At 47.4% G+C, this 22,589-nt stretch overlaps 1 protein-coding gene across 3 annotated transcripts in view; it reads left to right on the top strand.

Annotated features, from left to right (window-relative positions):
* Positions 1–19,937, top strand: part of Ctdp1 (CTD phosphatase subunit 1) — a 58,508-nt gene extending 38,571 nt beyond the window's left edge. Inside the window, exons 12-13 of one of the 3 annotated variants that reach the window (XM_013349627.2) lie at positions 7,767–7,954; positions 19,172–19,937. In XM_013349627.2, the coding sequence (XP_013205081.1) occupies positions 7,767–7,954; positions 19,172–19,313 (330 nt within the window). In that variant the 3' untranslated portion in view covers positions 19,314–19,937. The remainder of the gene's footprint in view (positions 1–7,766; positions 7,955–19,171) is intronic. The other 2 variants (XM_026783498.1, XM_026783499.1) reach the window with 2 other exon arrangements.
* Positions 19,938–22,589: the final 2,652 nt, after the last annotated feature.

The raw sequence follows: 22,589 nt of genomic DNA, 5'->3' as shown, positions 1-22,589 counted from the left end.
AAGAGCATTGCCTGCTCTTCCAAAGGTCCTGAGTTCAATTCCCAGCAACCACATGGTGGCTCACAACCATCTGTAATGAGGTCTGGTGCCCTCTTCTAACCTACAGATATACACACAGACAGAATATTGTATACATAATAAATAAATATTTGTAAAAAAAATCACTTCTTTGATTTTATATATATATGAAATCTTGTCATTTACTAAAGGTGAAAGCAAACTTGCATGCTACTAAGGTGAATTTACTTATTTAAAGTGTTCATGAATACATGTTTCCATGCCTGTGGCGGCCAGAGGACAACCTTGGACATCGTTCCTAAGGTACTCTCCACCCTGGTTTTGAGACGGGCTCTCTCACTCACTAGGCTAGGCTGACTGGCCAGCAAACCCAATGGGTCCACCTACACAGCTGGATTATAAATGTGTATCGCTATGCCTGACTTTTTTGTTAAGTTGTAGGGATTTCATTCAGATCTTCAGGTCTCCATGCTCTCATAGCAAACACTTTACCAATTAAACTGTAGCCCCAGCACTGTTTTTCTTGATTAAATATTTGATACTGCAGAATATGGAGCACCCTCTACATTTTTCTATTAGTTGATATTTTGATTTTTTAACCATCAACTTTTAATACTATTTTACCAAGCACACACACTCACATACACACACGTGCTCATGAAAGAAAGGACTGACTGAAAGGGAGAGGGAGGGGAGGAAGGAAGGAAGGAAGGAAGGACAGACACATCATATAATGGCAGTAATATGCTTAGGGCCATTTCAAAAAATTGGGGGAAATTTTGTGCTAATCCCAAACCAAAGTTCATTTGATGATTTTTTTAAAATAAAATTTTAAAAAGTCAGCAACTCAAACACCATGTATAAAAAAAACATTCTAATGCATTCAATATAATTGAAGGTACACTAATTTCATATCTGTCTCCTAATGGTGGAAAAATACTGTTTTCTGAAAATAGCTCTCTGTGTACGAGCAGAATGCTTGGTATACACAGCAGCAGCACTGCCGTTCAGAGCTGTGGTGTTTCAGGCAGCGTTCATTGGCGTGGTGTATTGTGGCAGGGTACAGATGTTGGAGTTGTATGTATAACTCTGCTAGTTAAACTGTCAACTTGACACAACCCAGAATCACTCAGAAAGTGAATCTTAGTGAGGAATGGCCTCCATCAGGTTGGCCTGTGGGCATGTCTGTGGGGGGTTGTCTTGACTATTAACTGAGTTGGGAAGACCCACCCTGAAGGAAGCCGACTGAGCTTAGTGCAAGCAAGCAGTCTAGGCGCCCTCATCTGCGCCTCTTACGGGCTGTGGTGTGACTAGCTGCTTCACTGTCTGCTACCTTGCCTTCCTCAGAAACGAACTGACCTGAATTGTAAGCCCTTTTTCTCTCTTGTGTTGCTTTGGTTGGAATGGGGTTTTCTGCTTGTTTTGTTTTGGGTTTGTTTGTTTGTTTGTTTTTTGTTGTTGTTGTTGTTTGTTTGTTTTATCATGGGAACAAATGAAACTAGAACAGAAGTTGTTAGAGAAAAGTGGGCTTGTTGCTGCTATGAACTTGACCATGTGCCTTCTTGTGCATTGGACTCTTTTATTGGAGGATTGTGGAGGATTTCGGAACTTCGGACCAGAAAAGCTTTTGAGTACTCAGAGCTTACTGGCCTCCAGCAGGAGCTTAGAAGAGAAGATTGCTAAGAATAATGAAGACAGTGGAGGAATGGTTCAGAGGGGAACAAGAATTTTTATCTTAACTCAGTTGGGGCTATTTGTGGATATTTTTGCTAAGAATCTGTGTGCCTGGGGCTGGAGAAATGGCTGTGATTGGCCAAGCTCAGCACCCACTGAGGTGAAACCGTCCGTGCCTCACTGGGATGATATTTGTTTCCTCAAGGTCAGCACACAGAAGCTGCCAGGCCAGGCTGCATCTTGGCAATGTATGAATATTATCCACATGGTACTCGTTTTGAAGGCATAAAAGATGCAAGATTGAGAGAGCCATAGAGAGCGGCTGAGACTTGGTGCCTTGTGGCGGGGTTACAGTACCTATGGAGGTCCTGCTTAGGAGAAAGACGCAGATGAGCAGTGCTTTCTCCTCCTCCCCACCGTGTCTGTGCTCCCTGAGCTGGTGAGCAGATCCCTGTCCTTGTCACCCTCTCATTCCTGTCTTGCTTCACAGCGGTTTTGATGGCTTACTGCCCAAAGCCCAGATACCTAATGGAGGCTCCAGTGCCACCACTGTGAGCAGGGAAAGCCAGTGCTCTTCTGAGCACAGCACTGACAGTATCATTCCCTGTTCAGAACCACAGAGCAGGTCCTCATTGCCTAGAAAGCAAATTAGAGATTGGGGTGGGCCAAAAAGGTACAGCAGAAACATGTGTAGTTAACAAAAATCAACATTGTGCTTTAGTCTTAGCTACTTTGTAATCCTGTGTATGTTTCTAGAAATATGTCAAAGCCAAAGATTCTAGTGGAATCCCCAAGGCAGAATACCAGCCTGGAGAGGGTCAGGACTACCTGCAGGCTGGTTTTCTACAAAGAAACAAGTGGGCTTGGAGGGTGTAGGCTGCTCCATCACTAGTAGCATGGGTAGGTAAGGTAACTAGGTTAACTAGACTGTCCAGGCCTTATCACTGATAAACTTCTCTGATAGTTATTGGTTCTGTACAGTCCAGAGAATGATCATTGATAGCCATACTTCTGGTTTTAAATGGGTGAGTTTATTAATTACACAGCAAGCAAAAGAAGAAAAATAAATCTCATAGCAGATAGAGAGTAGAGGTGACTGGAGTAGCCCAATTGAGAGGACAAACAAGAGGTAATGTCACCAAAGCAAGGGCATGCAAAAATGCAGCAGAAATCATCTGGGGAGGCCCATGAAGGCAGCCAGGCAGAGGTCCTGATCCAGAGCTGCAGGCAGAGCAGAGGGTCTCCTTGGGTGAGGCTTCAAGGGGCGCACATAGCAAGCAGCAGTAGATGATATGAGTCCAGGCAGTTCCTGCTTCCAGCAGCAGTGAGCAGGCAAGCTGAAGCAGTCAGCTAGAGCTCTTGATTGTGCTTCTCTGTGGAATGGCTTCCCAGTCCCGCTCTAGACATTCATACAGAGGATAAATGATGCTGACATCTGCTAGGATTGCTTCATCTTCTGCCTGTTCTCGGGGTTTCTCTCTAACAGCCCCAGCTGTCCTAAAACTAGCTCTTGTAGACCAAGCTGACTTCAAACTCAGAGAGATCCACCTGCCTCTGTCTCCCAAGTACTGGGATTAAAGGTGTGCGCCACCACACGGCAAGGATGTGGTTTTAATTCTTGAGCTGTTCTCTTCCCTCCCTGTTACAGAATTGAGCTGGGAAGGCCCCTGGGGGCAGGCATGGGTTCATGCCCACATGCGTGTGTAGTCGGCATTGCTAAAACATGTTTTGTGTAGTATTTAGGACTAACCCACACTACTGCGACGTCACTTTTTAAGAGTCCTATTCTCTGGTTCTCTTAGGGCACTGTATATGATCCCATCACTAGTACATGAGGGTGGGGAGCGGGCATATTATTCCCAACCTTCTTTTTGCTGCTTTGTGGTTGTATCCTGTGTCTGGCCGGCACCTTCCGTCGTGTGGCCCTATCTGTTGTTTACCTATCTCTTGTTTACTGTCTTGGGCAGAATGTATTTGGTCAGCCATGAAAACCAGGAGATTGACTGATTTACACAAGTTGCAGGCTTCCTAGAGCTATGTTCTCAGAAAAAAATTGGTGCTAGAGATTCTGTGTCTCCCATGTCTCTCATCTTTCCATTTTAGGAAGCTAGTTATTGTTACTATTGTGGACATTCTGTTTATCCTCAGATGATTAGCAGATATTACCTTTTTTTAAGCCGAGTGATAATAGCTGAAAAGATTTTATATAGTGATAATGAAGCAGAGACAGGTGCAACCTCGTATCTCCTTGCTTGCCCACCGCTGTTCTCAGTCTTTGAAAGTTGTTACTAAGGAAGCAAGGCAGTGCCTGCACGGGCTGCGGAGAACCATTGCCCATGGCTCTGCTGGGCCCCAGTGGCCACCTTCAGTCCCACCCCTCTGCCCTTGGAGTCTTGCTCCTCCTACTTCAGGAACCTAAGAGCGCTTGTGATGAGTGCTTGCTGTGAGAGCTGCGTGTGTGTTGCTTTACACACACCGTGTGTGAATTATCTCCTGACTCAGTGTAAGAGTGGGTTTGTTGTTCGCTGAATTCAGCACCCATCTGTCTGCTCCCGTTATCTTTATAACAGAAGTTAGTCCCCTCTTAGCATTTGGGCTAAAACCAACTGTGTAGCAGTAATTCCTGTGGAATGAGAACCCGTGCAGGAAACTGAAGAGACAGCCTGACTGGGACCATTCGCTGCTGACACATTTGAGATGTTTGACCTAGCGCAGCAGACATGTGAAGGTGTTGGGAATGCTCTGTGACTAAGCCGCAGTCATTTTTACCTCTGTCAGCTAGTGACTGGGTCTTAGGCAGTTATCCTAGAACACATCCTTTGGTAAGCTGTTTAGTCAGTAGAGGATAGTGAGCCACTTGGTAACAATGTATCCTACACAAAATGTTGCTTGATGGTGATTTAAAAGTTCCTCATCATATGTTCATTTTTGCTTTTTTTTTTTTTTTTAATCAATGAGTCTTATCTCTCTGGTCCTTTATTTCCTGGAAGTGTTGATCACTGAAGTTTTAGTGAGACAAGGTTCATTGCATGTGAAAATCTATGTGAGAGAAAGAGTTTGTGGTTATCTTTTGTTTTCATCTCCCTGGTGTAAGGAACTTTCTTAGGGGTTTTAGAGTGTAATTTGCATAAGTCGTTTTCAGAACATATGTGCTGCCTACAGCCAGCGTCTGTGTGGCGGTTTTAAATCCTCTTGAGCAGTTTCAGAACGCCTCAAGTTTGTTTTCCAAGTTTGGGGTTTATCACATGTCATTAAAGTTTCTCTTTGGCCTTCAAAGTGTTTCCTGTTCATGAAAATAGCTTCTCCGTTGACATCATTCCCTTAAATACATCCCACCGCTGTATTAGTTCTGTGACGCATAGCAAGTACCACAGCCGCAGAAGCTTAGAGCAAGCTCTGTCTTTCCTTTGTCCTGCTCCCGGGGTCAGGAATCAGGTGCAGGGAGCAGTGTCCCCTGCTGGGCCAGAGCCTTCTGCCCTGCATCTTCCCAGCTCCTCGTGGCTGCAGGTTGATATCCTGTTGCTGGAGGACTGAGGTCCTGAGGTCATGGGCTGCCTCTCTGGCCTTGGCATGACCACTAGGCCCTGGATCCCAATAGGAGTCTCTTGTGTGGGAATATCCACCATGGGAATGGCAGTCTCCCCTGTTGCATTTGCCCTTGGGTGAGTTAGTTGAGTGCTTGACTCGCAGCAACTTTCAGATACCTACCACTGAAGAGTCCCAGGAGTGCCCTGTGTGTAAAATAGAAGCCTTTGTCCAACAATAAAAAACCAGCCTAGTTACAGACAAAGAAGAATGACATATAATCAGGTTTTGAAAGTACCGTGAGGTGGTGCCTGTTCTATGCTGCTGAATCATGGTCATAGGCATATGTCAGGAACTGACTGACGGACATTAGCTTTCACGTAAGGAGGAAACCAGGACAGTCTCGGGAAGCTAGCATGTGTCAGCAGTATCCTGGAGGCCCTGAAATTCTGTGTGGAGTCCCCTCTGTCCTTGGTAACATCATCAGGAAACTTGCAGGCAAGACTGACTTAATGCATCTATAAATACATTGAGTTGGTTCAGAATGTTGGTTCTTTGGGACAAGGAAGTAAGTACATTTATTTGAACTCCAAATCATTTGGTACAAGTTTAAGATTAAGAAACTTGTTCTTGGGGGCTGGAGAAATGGCTCAGTGGTTTAAGAGCATTGCCTGCTCTTCCAAAGGTCCTGAGTTCAATTCCCAGCAACCACATGGTGGCTCACAACCGTCTGTAATGAGGTCTGGTGCCCTCTTCTGACCTACAGATATACACACAGACAGAATATTGTATACATAATAAATAAATAAATATTTATAAAAAAAAAAAAAGAAACTTGTTCTTGGAGCCCTCGTTCTCTAGTCAGTAGTCAGTTGTAGGAATGGTGGTGCTTTTGAGGCACTGCTGGTCCTGTTTGGTGACATGGGTGTGGGGCCAGTTCCCTGGCATGTTCTGCATCAGGCTAAGGAGAGCTGTCTGTCTGTCATTCTCTTCCAAGGCTGTCAGTGTCTTGCAAGGCACTTCGATGACAGAAGAGCAGGAGGGCTACATTGGACTCCGGCTTGTAGGCTAGCTACCTTATTCTGTCCTGTGTGTTCAGGTGTACTGTCTACCTCTAGCCACACCTTGTGGCTCTAAAGCTGTGATGAGACAGATTCTCAGAGAGCTTGTCTGGCTGGGGGACCTTCTTGTGTTCTGTATATTGATAGACACAGGAGTGTTTGGTGTGCTGTGTGGCCTTTTGTGAAGATTTAGTATTTAATTTTGTATCTGAATTTTTTCCATGTCACACACTTATTTTTACGTTTTTCTTTAACATTTAACAAAACAACTTTACTGTTTTGTCTTTTAAATTAAGTTCATTACAGTTAAGTAGTTTTCAAAAGGCAGTTGACACATTTGCACAAGAAAACCTTTGGAAAATTCATGTCATTTCCAAACAGAAGCTTGATTGAAACAAAGCCAGACTTGGTGTGTGCCCACATTTTGTTTTGGCTTTTAAGATGTTTCTATAAGTCCTTGGCCAGCCAGCAGAGCTAATACATGCTCAAGTCAGCTGTCTGCCTCACAAGAAGGCTGGCACAGATATAGGAAATGCTTTTCTGATCAGGATGTAGATGTAGCCAGCCACCCAGAGACGCTGGTGGCCATGGATCTCACCCAAGTTGCCTGTTGGCCTGGCAAAGCTGTGCTTGGGTGGAAGCCTCACTGGAGTTGCCCATCAGGACTACCACATTATCATTGCTGAAGCTCAGTAACCACTGCACTGGTGAGCAGCTGGGTGTAGCCCCCCTGCCCTGTTCTGCTCATCCCTGCAGTGCAGGATAAAAGCTAAGAACTCGAGTTCTTGGGCCAGAATGCCAAAGCCTGGGGTTGCCTTTGCCTTCTCTGCACAGCGTGGCTCCTACTTGCAGTAAGAGTGACAACAGCTCCTAGTCTCTGTTCCCCGGGTAAAAGGTAGCTCAGTGTAGTGTTGGACCCCAGTGAGGTTCCCTATCAGAAACCTATCACCTGTATTCTGTTTGCGGTGTTCCCCCACCCTGTTGTCTGCCCTCCGCCCACCCTCAGATCTCAGGAGCAGGAGTCCCAGGTTGGCAGGCCTGTTCCTCTTCCCTCTCACTGTTCTCGTATCACCTTCGTGAGGCAGATGGGAAAGAAAAGCCAGCTGAACAACTGCGCTCTAGACCCCAGTGTCTAGGAGCCACTTCCTCCTGGGACATACGTCCTCAGGCTCTGGGTCTCCCGATCCAGAAGATGCTAAGTGAATGTCCGGCTCACAGAAAGTCCATCAGTACAATATGTGAAAACTTAAGCCATAACGAAAACCACCATCCCTTCCTTGGGACTCACGTGCATGCTCCATGGCAGTGTCTGGTCTTCTGCTGTCATTTAAGCGTAGCTTTAGGCCCCGGCATTCAAGTAGGAATAGAACTGAGTATGCCCTTATGTGGGGATGCTGTGAAGCTTTGTGCTTCTTCCTGGGCAAGGGGATCATGTGACTCTTACAGAAAGCTAACTTGCAAGACCACTGACTCTCCCCCTTTTGTCAGGTCGATGACATCCTTGGAGAAGGCAGTGATGACAGTGACAGTGAGAAGAAGAAGCCAGAAGACCAAGACAGTGAGCAGGAGAGAGCATCAAAGCCCCGGAAGCCCAGAGCTCCAGAGATCCGAAGAGAGCAGCCCCTAGGGCTGTCCCCATCTAGCGAAAGAAGCACCGCTGGCATGCGAGGGCCCAGGTGAGGGTGGGCGCCTGAGGGAGGCAGTCCCAGGCCTACACCTGCCTGTCACTGAAGTTTGCGTTCTGTCCTGGGTGTTGGTGTCATTTTCACAACAGTGGGAAGGAAGAAGAGAACCCTGCTTGGCCTCCTTGTTTTGGTGGTGGTGGAGCATTGTGAGATCATTTGTGGAAACTGTTCTGACTGTATGTGGTCCTAGCTCTATTGAAAGGTCTGACGGTCACACCTCGGGTCATTCTGTGGGGGTTAGGGAGTGGCCTGAGGTGTGCCTTTTGGCATTGCCTGTGTGGCATCCACTTAGGCCGATGGTTGCCAGTGGGTGCATACTTAACTCTAATAGCACTTTCAGAGGCTCCATCCTGGGGAGCTACCTTACCCTACCTTCTCCTATAGGTAGGTATAAATACAGATGAGATGTTGCCACGGGAGTTCTTCCTAAGTATCAGGGGTCACAGTGGTGCTGAGTTTCCAGCTCGGCAGTGGGTGTCCTGTCACTAGTGGGCAGTCAAGTGGTGGAGCAAGACTCATGCAGCTCCATCTGCTGCTATCAGAATGGCATGCGGGGCCTTTTCAAGTGTTGGTGAGCATGCGCATCTTTCCCCTTTTCTTATGATTGGTCAGTGCTTTTCAGTTGACGAAGGTTCTCCTCAATACTGTATGTTCTTCCAGCCTCGTGTCTGTCTGTGCCTTGATGTTGTGTTGCACACTTGCTAAAGTACTTCTGTGCATCCTTATGGAGCTAGGTGTCCTGGCCTCAGGATCGTCAGTAAAACAAATGAGGAACCTAATAGTTCTGTCACAATTTATCCAATCATATTTTCCACTAGTTTGAAATTAGTCTCTGGATATATGGTGGGCTTTCTGTTTTGCTCTGTTGGTCCCTACGTGTTATTATTAAATAGTGGTATGGCATTTAAAGTTTGTTTTATCAAATTGACATGAATTTATTTAAAATCCAGAAAGCACTAAAAGGCATGGAATCAAAGATAACCAATTCCAGTGTTCTGCCGCAGCCCTGCCCTGCCCTAGCTACGTTCTCACACCTTTATTGCATATTCACTGTTAGAGAGAGACCCTGCCTAACCATGCTTTAGCCTCTTCTTTTTTTTTGTTTTTTGTTTTTTGAGACAGGGTTTCTCTGTGGCTTTGGAGCCTGTCCTGGCACTAGCTCTGTAGACCAGGCTGGTCTCGAACTCACAGAGACCGCCTGCCTCTGCCTCCCAAGTGCTGGGATTAAAGGCGTGCGCCACCACCGCCCAGCTGCTTTAGCCTTTTCTTTGCACCAATTCTGCCAGTGTCATCCTTTCAGGTTTAGATTATGCAGTATTTTTTGTGACTTAAATTGTTTCACTGAATCTAGAAGGCCATATGGCTGTATTTTCTTTCATAATCATCTTTGGTCTTTTCTTGATTTGATAGTTATCTCATCATTTATTGCTTAGTGTTTCTGCCTGCCTGCCTGCCTGTGCAGTGGTATACAGAGGGTATATGGACACAAAGTAATATGTCTTTGTCCTCTCAGATCTCACAGCAGTGGGCAGGATACAGAGCTCAGGGATAGTGTGTAAGGGCCCTTTTAGAACAAACAACAGAAATAATGTGGCTTAATCAGTGTTGGTACATACATATACAGTCTTATGGCATTCCTGTGGCCTCCATGTCAGGCAACCTTACTAGATCCATGTAACTTTAGTGGCATAGCCCTATGGTGATAAAATAACCTCCAATGAAGATGATGTTACCATATTAGGGGGACAAAGGACCTTAAGAAGCACATAAGACAAAGAAAGCCCCCACTGCTCTCAGCACTCAGCAACTTTCTTTATTCATTGACCACTGAGCCCACATGAACACAGCTGGAACACAGCTGCTTCCTGGCAGAGGAAACCCTGAGTAATACTCAAATGGGGATGTAGAACAGATCTAATGGAGGCAGAGATATGCCCAGGAAGGAACAGAGGAGGGCCCAGAACCTTGGCCACCCTACCCCCCTGCACATATCCAGTGGCCTCCTTCAGCCCAAGAGCAGAGCTCACCCCCACCCCCACTCTAGTCTTTCTTAATTTCAGTTCTGCACATAGTTAAGTGGTATAGGAGGGTCTTCTGTTCATGTGCTGCTTTCATTGGTCAATGAATAAAGAAACTGCTTTGGGCCTGATAGGGCAGAACTTAGGTCGGTGGAGAAGACAGAACTGAATGCTGGGAAGAAGGGCAGGGTCAGAGAAGCCATGGATCCTCCGCCTCAGACAGATGCCGGTTAGAATCTTGTCGGTAAGCGACAGCCACTTGGCGATACATAGATTAACAGAAATGGTCTAAATCAAGATGTAAGAGTTAGCCAATAAGAAGTTAGAGCTAATGGCCAAGCAGTGTTTTAATAAATATGTGCAGGGGAGTAGGGTGGACAAGGTTCTGGACCCTCCTTTGTTCCTTGCCCGTTGGGCTCTTGGGCATATCTCTGCCTCCATTAGATCTGTTCTGCACCCCCATTTGAGTATTACTCAGTGAGAAAGCAAGCTGGCCTCCAGCACAGCAGCTGTGCCGTGGTCGGGATGAGTCCTCTAAGCAAAAACCACCTGACTTAGCCAGAAGAGTTTGGGTGTAGCTGCCCTGGGTGCAGAATGGGGGAGCATTCAAGATGGGGTAGCCTGGTATATGCCCACCCGGATTTCTAGTTAACAGCCCTGTCCATCCTCTGGCACCTAGTAAGGCTGATGGAGAGCCTTGTTAGCAAACACACAACACAGTTCTCGCCCTCCTCACATTAGTTCTTCACCCCTAAGGACGCACGACAGCCTCAGCAGTTCTCACCGGAGCGTGGCGAGTTCCCGCGGCCTTTCATGACATGTATGAGGTTCTCTGATAGCTGTCCCAGCCAACAGCCGGCACAGCCTCTGGAAACTGGATAGGAAGGAGACATTCTGGATAGACCCAGCTCCCATCAACTCTGTGCCTCTCGGTCTTGGAGGTCTCACAAATGCCAAGTTTCTTAGTTCTGTTCCTGAGTGTGATGAAGCTTAACAGCTGAGGTGCAGGCTTGGTTTGTCACATGGTGCTCTGCTTGGCAGCACATCCAGTCAGGTTCACACAGCCAAGCTGTTGAGAATCTTAGCACACTTGAACTTGAAAGTGACTGACAGGAGGAGGGAGCCCGACTGTATTTGTACTTTCCCATCAAGAAGTGATCCAGGCTCCTCTCAGCAACAGCAGCACTCTCTGGACACATCCCTTAGATAAGAGACCCAGCACAAGATGGGAAAGTGCCTGGCACCCAGGTAGAGTACACAGCTGTATCAGACTTGGTCCTTCATGCTTACCTTACCTTCTAGCAAGAGCTTTTTATAGGGAGGGAGGGGGAGTATGTATCACGGCCAACAGCTGTCAGCTTTGAAATACAGCATGACTTTAGTCTGTTCCTAGAGTTAGTGGAAAAGTGAAAGCAAGAGTATTGAAATGCCAAAGCCCACAGCAATTTTGCTGATACTTGTGACTCTTGGGTGACAGAGAGCCTTGGTGTCTGTCCTTCCTTTACTGCGATGGCACTAGGTGGCACTCTGTTGATCTCAGTGTTGCTTTTACCCCATTGGTACTCCACACCCTGTGAGTGGCAGCCTGAAGGCAAGCTAGATGGCACAAAGCCCCAATGCAGGCTCTCCTGCTTAGTCAGCACTGTCCTGGATATGGGGACAAGAGTGAACAAGGAAAATGTCACTACTTTATAAAGGAATAATGTCCTGATACAAGTTCCCTCTCCAGGCCCCAGGTTCTGTTCTATTGTATCTCCGCATGGAGAGTGAGGAGTGTGGTTACCAGGGATAGTCAGGGTAGCTCTGCCCAAGCCTGCCCCATCCTGTTCTTTCCCTGGAAGCTTACTTTAGCCCCAGCTCTCACATCTAGGGGCCTCACTAAATAGTACTGCAGAGATCCTCACATAGAAATTAGGTTTGGCATGATAATTAACTTTAGGAGAATGAAAGCAGAAAAAGTATTCTGGGGGACAAATGGCCAAAAACTCCTGAAATTTGATGGCCTTGATTTTCATGACCCAAAAGTTCAACACATTCCATGTCAAAGAAGAAATCCACACTAGACCCAGTGCAGCTCAGGCGTGGAAGATGAGAACACTTAAAGCAGGTAAAGCAGGAAGAGAAGCTCGATGTGTTTCCGAAAGCTCTCAGGTGAGGTGAGCCTGCTTTCCAGTGTTCCCATGACTCGGTGACAGGGCCATCCAGGTGCTCACAAAGCAGTCACCTGCCAGGACTCCTGCACCGACAAAACTGTGCCTCACACGTGGAAGACGACACCTGACACTTTGGACTGAATGCGCTCCGCTTGAGCAGCATTGCGAACCCCATAGGCAGCAGGAGCTGTCCAGCAGCAAAGGGAAAGAGTAGACTCGTGCTGTGGTGCATATAGCTACACTGCTGGGCCTGGGACATGCTCCAGGGTAGTGTTTGCCAGCAACATTGTAGAGGGGGTAGGCAGGAGCTCACAGCTGTAGCCGCAGATATGGTGCTGACTTACTCATGTCGGTCCTTGAAATAGAGGCTGTGGTCCAGAAAGAAGCTCGGGATCTTTGGGCAGCTGGTCGTGTATGGCAAAGTCTAGCCTGAATCAGTGTATCTGAAGCCGGGGGAGAAAGGCGGGAAAGCACAGAAACACTTTTAGCTGAAACTTACATTACCTGTATCTATGTATGAGATTGCAGGCTTTTCAAAAGCTGCCAAGACAAGTATTTGAAAATCGCATGAGCTCTATCAGCACATTGTATGTCCTGACTGAAATGGTAAAAATAAAATGCTGCGGGATCTCCGAATAGCTGCAGTGGCAGAAATGCTGCAGATCCCTGAGCAGCAACAGGCAGCGGGCCATGTGTCCCAAGAGCCGCCAGTCCCAGGCAGGGATGGTACACGAGACCACGTCACAGGTCTCTGAAAGCAGCTGATCCCAGGTGGCGAGCCACGTGGTGGCAGCGGGTGAGAGACAGATGGATAGGCACTCCATGCAGAGTGAGGTTAGATATTTATTTAGTGGATTATGGAGGGAGAAGGAAGAAAAGAAGAGCAAAGAGACAGACAGAAGAGAGAGAGACAGAAGCTGCCTCTCTGAGAGGGAGACAGAAAAAAGGAAGAGACTCAGGCTGCAGGCAGGAAGGAAGATCTGCCTGCCTCAGCAGACAGGGAAGGGAGTGGGCATGGCTTGTCTCTTAAAGAGAAAGATCTTTACATCTCTTTTATAATGAAAAGGCGGGAGGTTAGGCACCACGGATTAAAGGAATTGGGGTGGCGGATTCTCAAGTTTGCTTCCTGCTTATTTATGGTTGTCTTTGGTGGGGGGGGGAACCTGAGAAATCTGGATGTTGGTCACATCCTGGTATAACTAGTCTGTTTGTTCCTGTCCAGTGTTAGTGCTATGGAAATATCTGGTGTCTCTTACACCTATTTAAGGTGTTGGCAGAACAGAGGACAAAATTAAGGGAAAAAAAATTAATACCAGGGAATTGAGGGGGGGTGTATCTGACCTGCTTAAGGTGGATCCTTCGATTCGGCTCCCTGGTACTCATAAGAATTTTTTGGGTTTGTGGAAACAGAAATGTTAGACATATACATTGTATAAACAGTAGCACGTTTACGTCAGAATGACCGTGACAGATATTTTTGCACAATGAAAAGTATTTTTAAGACTATGGAAGGCCTTTAACAGTGAAGGTAAAAAAAAAAGAGAAATAAAAAACTGAGGAACCCTGGGTCCCCAGTCGAATGCACCACAGAGTGTGCAGTCCTAGTGCAGGAGGACTGACCCCAGGTCAGTCTGGTCACAATTTTAACTAAGGGGAGCAATCCAGAGATGAATGTCAGCGAAGAGTTCAACCCTCCATGGTTGGGGGCTGTCCCCCAGTTTCTAGGAACACCAAAAGATTGCTGGGAGCTCACCAGAATGGGGGAACTCACCGATTGAAGCCGGTGGTGTACGTAGAACTCAAGGTGTAGAAATCATACTGAGGCATATGGAACACGTGGTTTTGTGGAAAAAAATACCTGGTTCTGGATCCCGACCTCGGGAGAGGGGTTCAGGGCGGAAGAGCCATCCGAGTCACGGCACCAGTGTAATAGATTAATTTAAAATGCTGTGGATCCCCAGATCCCTGAGCGGCTGCAGGCAGAGGGCCATGTGGTGGCAAGCAGAGGGCAGCTGGTCCTGAGAGCAGCCAGTCCCAGGCAGGGATGCTGCACAAGACCACGCAGGTCTCCAAAGGTGGCTGGTCTCAGGCAGCGAGCCACATGGAGGTGGCAGGCAAGAGACAGATGGATAGGCACACCATGCAGAGTGAGGTTCGATATTTATTAGTACGTTATGGAAGCATGGAAGGGAAGGGGAGAAGGAAAAGTGCAGAGAGAGGAGGGGAGAGACAGAAGGGAAGGGGAGAAGTGGAGAGGGGCAGAAGCTGCCTCTTCAAGAGGGAGACTGTATTTTCTGTACTGCTGACTGTTCAGATCTGGACACAAGAATGTACCTCACAAAATGTGTGCATGTGTGTAAGGGGAGGCACAGCATTTTTCTGCATAGTTTTATTGCAAGTCACACAAACACAAATCTTTTGAGAAGTATTTCTCCATGCCTGTGCAGCTTACCCAGACCCGTCCGAGTTCAGCAAAGGCAGTGGAATAAAGCAGGGTTGCTCCATATAATGCTGGTCTTTTCTCTCCTTTCTACAAAACAAACTGCACAGCTGTAATCAGCATGTGAGAGCAGTGCACATGGGACCTGTTGGCTCTTACTAGATTGGGTGCTGGTGTAGAACAGCACTGTGTTTATTAAAATAGTTCTGCACTTTTTGAATAATAAACCTTAGGCAATGTTCCATGTATGCTGTGACAACAGTGAGTTAAGAAATCTGAAATATTGGGGAGGAAATTTACATCTATAATTCATGTTTATATCCTTCTACCCCACATTGAATTTGATATGCTTTTTCAGATTTTCCAAAATTAAATATGCTAATATTTCTCTGTGGAGTTGTGCAGCTGGTTGTGAGAACAAAATATAAATACTTCGTGTGATACTAAGAGGGAGGCATCAGTGTTAGTCCAAGGCAGGCAGTTGTGCCGCTTTTAAGCCACTGGTGTAGTCAAGTGTGCATGCACGTGCTCCTGCATACTCCAGAATGCAGCAGCTTTCCCAGAGCGGAGCTTCTTGGGTTCCATGTCTGCCCAGAATTTTCTTCTCTTGCCCAACTACTGGGCACTCACTTGTAACACACCATAAAAAAAAGAGCCCACGTGGAGCCCAGTCTTCTTGGGTGGGGAGGCTGACTGTCCTGTGGTATTCATCCATTGGCCACTCGACTGTCCTTGGGCTCGCTCTATTTGAAGATGCTGTTGGAGACAGAAGCATAAGTGGAAGGGAATTTTGAGGGTGGACAAGATTTATTTAAAGCCCTTTGAGCATGGATAGCAATCACTACTTGAAAATGCAATTCAGAATCTGGTGAACGTTGTCCCAGCTTCTGCCAGCTTTGAACCTCAGTACCCTGGGATCTATTTACCCCTTTCTCCTGTCACCACGGGGTTGAGTGACCTCTTTCTCGGCTTGTTTCCGTGTGCATAAACATGCACACATGCACAGGAGCTGCATCAGCTTGTGCATGCACATTTGGGGGCCAGCACTGTGTGTCTTCCACCTAATATAGAGCTTGCAATTTCAGCCAGGCAGCCAGCAGGCATGTCCCAGGATCCAGTTTTCTCCACCCCCACCCCACCCCTACCTGGGAATATAGATATGCACGATTGTGTCCAGCTTTTACATGAGTGCCAGGGGTCCAAACTCGGATCCTCCTTCCTGCTCTTTCCCCACTGAGCTTCTCATCTCCCCCCTTCCCCTTCAGCCTCGTTGGCTTTCTGGCAGTAATGTTCATCGTGGACCAAAACAGAAGTGTGTGTTTCAGTGTCAGCATGCTGGTGGGCCCATTTCCTACGGGTAGCCTGAGTTCGTGCAGCTCCCAGAACTCAAGGCGTCAAGTTCCTGCACCCAGCTCTAGGAGGGCATTCCACCTGCGGAGTGTTCTGTACCCTCCTTACCCCGACTTACATTTTCCAACATTCTGTTTACTATCTGCTTGAATTTTGGTGGTCTTGTTCACTTGAGGAGTATTTCTCTTCTAGGTTATTTGTTATCCTGCTACTTTTAGAGCTTTTCATACATTGTATCACATACATGGCCAAGTGTGTGTGCCATCTGTCTTGCATATCCAGTGTTTGCAACTTTGTGCTCTGTTTGGTTAAATAAATACTTGCTGTCCTGCAGCCAAATACAATTTTGGGGAGGTTTCTTCTTTTGCTTCAAAATTCAAAAGGTTTCTTTGAATAGTGGGTCTTTATATTTCCTCAGGCAGTTCTTAAATTCTCTTTCCCACAAATGGTGCTGTAGCAGTGGACTGTGCAACTGCAAAAGAAAGAAATCTCAACCCAACCCTTACACCCAACACAGAAATTAACTCCGAGCTTGGCCATGTGTCACACAGTGAGTGTTAGCGATGATACAGAAAGTACTGGCCATAAATCAGAAGGTAACTTGTGTTTGTAAAGGGAACTTAGGAAGATAGCTACAGATAGAGGTGTGCTTGGGTGCACACCTGAAGGGACTCCCCAGACCTGAGCACTGAGGCTGTACTCACCCTGGTGATGGCAGATAAAGATGTGCCCATAGTTACTGGAGCTTCAGGAAAGCCACAGTGAAACTTGGTACACACTGGCTAGAAAAGGACCTATTTGTCAGCAGAGCATGGTTAGGCCACAGTAAGTGGTTTGGTGTATTTTTATAGGGGAACTTCAGGTAGCTTTCCTTTCCCTGCCTGTGGAGAGTTTGAGTTATTACCTGGCAGCAGTATATTCTTATGTCTGCTGCACTGAAACCACCTGAAAGCATGCTCTTTGAAGCTGGGAGGGAGGGTTCTGTATTCTTGGCTGTACCCCATGTACAGAACTCAAGCATCTTTGTAACAGAATTCACTGGTTTCCAAAGGTGTTGTAAGGAGAGGGCCAGTTTGTTTGTCCTGGCCTCCTGGCTAGCTTAGCCCTGAAATAATCGCACAGAAACTGTATTAATTAAAACACTGCTTGGCCCATTAGCTCTAACTTCTTATTGGCTAACTCTTACATCTTAATTTAACCCATTTCTATTAATCTGTGTATGGCCACATGGCAGTGGTTTACCCGGTAAGATTGAGCATGTCTGTCTCTGGCGGCTTCATGGCGTCTCTCCCCTACTCCGCCTTTCTTCCTCCCAGCATTCAGTTTTGTCTTCCCTGCCTACCTAAGTTCTGCCCTATCAACTAGACCAAGGCAGTTTCTTTATTCATTAACCAATGAAAGCAACACACAAACAGAAGGAACTCGTACACCCCATCCCCTCCATGGTGTCCTGCCCACACAACTGGCTCTCTACCGCTCACTGAGTGTATACTCCATGTACACGGGCTCTCAGTAGCATGGGACCAGACTACTTCGTCTTTGTCATCATTTCCTCTGAGATGTCTGTCTGTCTCTGGTCAGGACTCCTTTGCACTATGTTCCTGGAGAAATCTGCTTTTTCTTCTTCTATAGTTCCTCTTAGTTTTAATTTTCTTATTCCAATGTGAGGATTCTGCCTTTTACGTCAGTTTTAAGATCAACCCTTCATTTTTGTATCTTTTTTTAAAAAAAAATCTATGTTTTTTCTTAGTAGAAAAGTTGTTCTGCCTGAAATTTCAAAAATAATATATGGATTTTGAATTTAGGCTGATAGCATACATAGCTTTTGATGCAAAGGGCCTCAGCATATAGATAACCACATTCCTGTCCTCCTCAAAGGGGTGCAGGATAGAGCTGAGCTGGCAGATGACCTTGGAGGTTTACAGTGCACTGAACTGTTGTGGTTGTTAGTGTTGCCTTTGTTGTAACACTGATGCAGTGAACCACCTGGAATGGGTACTTTTTACTTGGAAACAGTCAAGGGGCATCTGTCTAATGCTTCCGTCCCATTGCCTTCTCACATTGTGCCTGCCCCACATGAAAACTACAAAGTTTTCCTAATACTAGCATCGGTCATTCGACGTTGTTATTGCTACATCTAAATATATTAGTTTCCACTGTAAATGCTCTAGGGGTGTGTGTGTGTGTGTGTGTGTGTGTGTGTGTGTGTGCATTAGCCAAAGAAACTTGTTCTGTGGCCACGATTACAATGTATTTCTCTTTCAGTTGTCCCGGGATTGGAGTCATGGGCTGATGTTGCTCAGTTACCCTTTAGATCAGTTAGGGTACAAGGTTATAGAGAGAGATTTCACCAATCAGGGTCATTATAACCTCGGGGCTATGGAAAGGAACGCGCCGAGCCGTCTGGTGCCACTCTGGTTCTGGTCCACAGATTCCCTGCCGACAGGTTTAGTGATTAGAAGCATGCAGTGGTGTTTGTTGTTTGTACAAAGTGCTGGTGCTTGTTTTAGTTTGCGTAGTAGTGACTGCCTGAGGAAACGGGGCTCAGTGTACACCCAGTCACCTGAAGTGACTGGATTTCTTTTCAGAACTTAGCCTTGAGTGGCTGTGGTAAAAGACTCTCCTCCTGAGTCTTTATTTAGTTGTTCCTCTATGGACCTTACCTTTGCTTTATGCTAGTACTGGAACTTTGAATAACAAAAGGAAGGAATGCACATATCACAAGCCTCTCTCTCTCTCTCTCTCTCTCTCTCTCTCTCTCTCTCTCTCTCTCTCTCTCTCCTCTCACACACACACACTCACACACGAGACAGCTCAGACCTGTGGCTGAGTCTTTGTAAACTGTGGCATGGCACCCATAGCAGCTGCTCTTGTCACTGTGGTGGTCGTGCCTTGTTGGGTTAGAACCAGCTCCAGTGAGCGTGGGAGCTCCCAGGTGTGAGTACCTTGTCCATCACCCACCTCATCACCTCTTACTCTCCAGCCTTCTCCTTCGGTGTGGCCTCTCCTGTTCCAGATCTGTCCCCTACACCTATAGAATTCCTCCTTGGCACATACCTGAGGATGGGGTGTTCTCCACCAGTCCACTCCCTTTCCGTCCAGATGCAACCACGTGTGGAGTGGGGCTGCGTCACATGTCCTCCCTGAGACAGTGACCACAGGCTTGTTTCCTTTGCCGAGATGACCAAGGGCTGCATGCTTGCCCACTGCCAGTCTCTCAATGGTCTTGCTTCTCTTCTTTCTTCAGGGGCCACAAGAGAAAGCTGAACGAGGAAGATGCTGCCAGCGAGTCCAGCGGGGAGTCCAGCAATGATGACGAGGAGGGCAGCAGTTCGGAAGCAGACGAGATGGCCGCTGCTCTGGAAGCGGAGCTGAATGACCTCATGTGACCTGGACCTGCCACCAGTCCAGCCTCTGGCTTGGGTCCTCTTTCTCCACAAAAACGTATATTTTGCAGAGCTCCACATACAGAAACACATTATTTTGCAGAAATAAGTGTTTGTAAGAAGTTTTACTATAGGAAAGTCTACTTTTTTAAGCGACAGAGTGTTACGAGGTGTTGGTTGCTATGGCAAGAGTGGCTATGTGATGTCTGGTCATGTAGTGAGAGGCCTTGGGGGCTTCCCTTCAAATATAACAGCATATTTAGTGTGAGGCCTGGGGACCCAGTAAGACCTAGAGAGAAATGTAGCGAGAACCTAGCATCTTGGGCTTTTCACAGCTGACACGATCAGAATCTTGAAGGATTTCTAAGTGCAACAGCAATATGCATCCACGTGCACAGGACACCGAGACTCAGGCAGGCCTGGGCCCAGCCACCCTCAGTCCCCATGACCTGCTCCCATGCAGGTGCCGTCTGCAGCCTGGGCTGCCTGGGCCGGAGCCTGCGGCATGGGCAGGGTGACGAGAGCTCGTCTATGCCGCCCTAAGAGAGCTGATGTAAAGTTTTTGTATATTTCATATCCCACCCACCAGATTCTTCTTCCATTTAATAAAATCCTTTTTTTAAGTTCTCTCCTCTGGTCCATGACAGCAGTGCAAGCGGCCTCTTGGGATTCCCTCAGCCCAGCTCCTGAACCTGTTCCCTGTCAGAGCTTGTAGGACAAACACAGCACGCTAACAGAGAAGTAATTCCCTGGGACTGCATGGTGGAACTGGCTCTCACCCACTCGTTGCTGCCCCCATCTCTTCCTGTTACTTGGGGGAAATTTTTCAGAACTTGTACCAGCACATGAAGAATGCAGACTTGTTCCCGCATGAAGTGGACGCCTGGGGAGTCAGGCTGAAGCGCTGTTGCCATGACCAGCAGTGTGGTTAGTCAGTCTGTCACTCAGGTGTCCTCAGAAAAAGCTGGGGTTGGGGGGCACAGCCAGTAAGAGCCAGTCATTTATTCTCTGCAGCAGCCTCTTCTAAGCCGTGGGCAGGGACCTCATGCTGGGTCCATGAGGTCACTGCCAGTGCTGCAGACCTGTCCTTGAGACAGTTCATTCTGTCTCCTGCCTATTCTCGTCTCTCCTACAAGAATGACATGAGCAGACAGTGAAGGGCGAGCAAGAGGAGAATCCACTAACATGGGATCGACAGTTCCCAAAGGAACCTGGTCACCACACAGACGTGACCATGGAATGGAACTTAAGAGGTCTGTGGTCTTGGTTGTGTAGGTGCTGGCTGAGACCTGGCCAGCATGAGTTAGGAGGCATGAGCTCCAGGCTGCAGCCAGAAAGGCCAAAACCTCGGGGGTCGTGAGAACCCAAGGCATTCTTCCCTCTCTTGATTCTGATCTATAGACCCCATGTGCGCTGATTGGCTGGGCGTGCATATGCAAATAAGTATAAAATGAAGACCTCAGTCAAGGGAGCTGTCTCCCTGGGGGAAGTAGCCTGCCCAAAGCTTCCCAGTCAGGTCAGCCACCCACCCCGTCCTGGTGGTGTTAGGAAAGCAGGTACCTGGTGGTTAAAAGGTCACAGCAGGGCAGTCCATTTCAGGTTGCCCTAAATTTTGACTCGAGGCCGTCCAGAATGTGGGTCTCAGCCTGCTTGTGGTTAGTGGTGGGACCTGGGGTTTTGTTGGTTTCCCAGTGGGGATTTTCATACTGCTTTTATGCAAGCTGGAGCCCCTTCTACCAGTATGCCAGGACTGGGGTGCAGCCAGGGTGAGTTTCGTTCATAAAGACACCAATGTCTTATGCCCCTTCCTGGGTTAACCACTACATTGGTAGTGAACTTTGGGATCAAGGCTGGGTCATCCATACCCAGCTATACCTCAGGAACATACTCCAGTGGGCTCAGCTCTGTGATTGGATGGACTTGATGTTCAGAGACGTTAGGGACGGTGCTCTAGGTACTGCTGCATCTAGGTGTTAAATGCTTGGACATCATCAGGAGCCAGGGCCTTTCCCATGGCTTGGTTAACATGGTTATACTCTAACCTGAATGGTGTGGACAAGGAATGAGGTTATTGGAAGACCACTGTGGGCCCAGAAATGAATTGCTGAGCAGGCAAACGCCCAAAAGCCAAGCTCACCAGAGTCCCTGAGTGCATTTGTTTACTCCAGCGGCAGGAAACAAAATCTCTGTGCCTTCCAGTCAGTTGGCAGAGCTGCGCTGGGACGGACGTGAGAACGGATGATTAAGATCAGCTTGGAATATTGCAAAGCAGCCCTCCACCTGGCTTTCTGAGCAGCGCTGGTCAGTGTCAGCGTCTTCTCACAGTATCGTTCTGTCCTGGTGCCATGGTCATCTGGGCTGTCGGCTGCCATTCAAGCTCCTGTACCCAGACCATGTTTATGGCTGTCAGTCACTGATGTTTATGTTGCTATCAAACATGCATTTCATCCCATTCCCTGGCCCAGATGAACAAAACCCTTCCTAACCTGGCCGCACCCCCACCCGCCCTTGGAAGGTGAGTAGGGAAACTGCTGCAGGGGGTGGCCAGCCTTTACCTGCCTCCGAGGAGCTCGGGCTTGCTGCAGATACTGGGTCAAGGCAGGGCGCCTCTCAGACCACCACCATCTGTCTGTCCACCTGTCCCCAGGAGTTTACTGTTCTGTTTGAGGTGTGGCTTAGTCCCAGAGCATCCCCACACACACAGAGATGCCTGAGATGGACTTTCTTCCCCATCTCAGGCTGTCAGTGCTGCCCCACTGACACCTGCCCCAGCCTCCCAAGTGCTGGGATTAAAGACATACACCACTGCCTGACTGAAGTCCTTGTTATTACCTAGAGCTTAACAAGAGTTGGGTGAGGTTGTGCACTCATGAAGTTGAGTCACAGGACTGGAGAGATGGTTCAGTGGCTAAGAGCACTGACTGATCTTCTAGAAGACTTAGGTTCAGTTCCCAGCATCCACATGGCAGCTCACAACTGTAATTCCAGCTCCAGGGGACCTGGCACCTATGGCAGAACACCAATGCACATAAAATAAAAATAAATTTTTAAAAATGCAAGGAAGTTGAATCATGAGGGCTACTGTGAAGTCGGGATCAGTCTGGGCTCCACGAGATACTGGCTTAAAGCAAGAGAACTCATCAAAGCCCTAAAGAAATCTTTATATAAGTCGGCAATAAACTGACTTATCTTCCAGTATTTGAAAATCTGTAACAACTGGAACAGAATGGTTTCCCCTTGTTTTCTTTTTTTCCAAGACTGTGTCTTACTATATAATAC

This window comes from Microtus ochrogaster, chromosome 18, assembly GCF_000317375.1.
Source record: "Microtus ochrogaster isolate Prairie Vole_2 chromosome 18, MicOch1.0, whole genome shotgun sequence".
NCBI classification, from domain to species: Eukaryota; Metazoa; Chordata; class Mammalia; order Rodentia; family Cricetidae; genus Microtus; species Microtus ochrogaster.
This window is presented reverse-complemented; position numbering and strand designations above follow the sequence as displayed.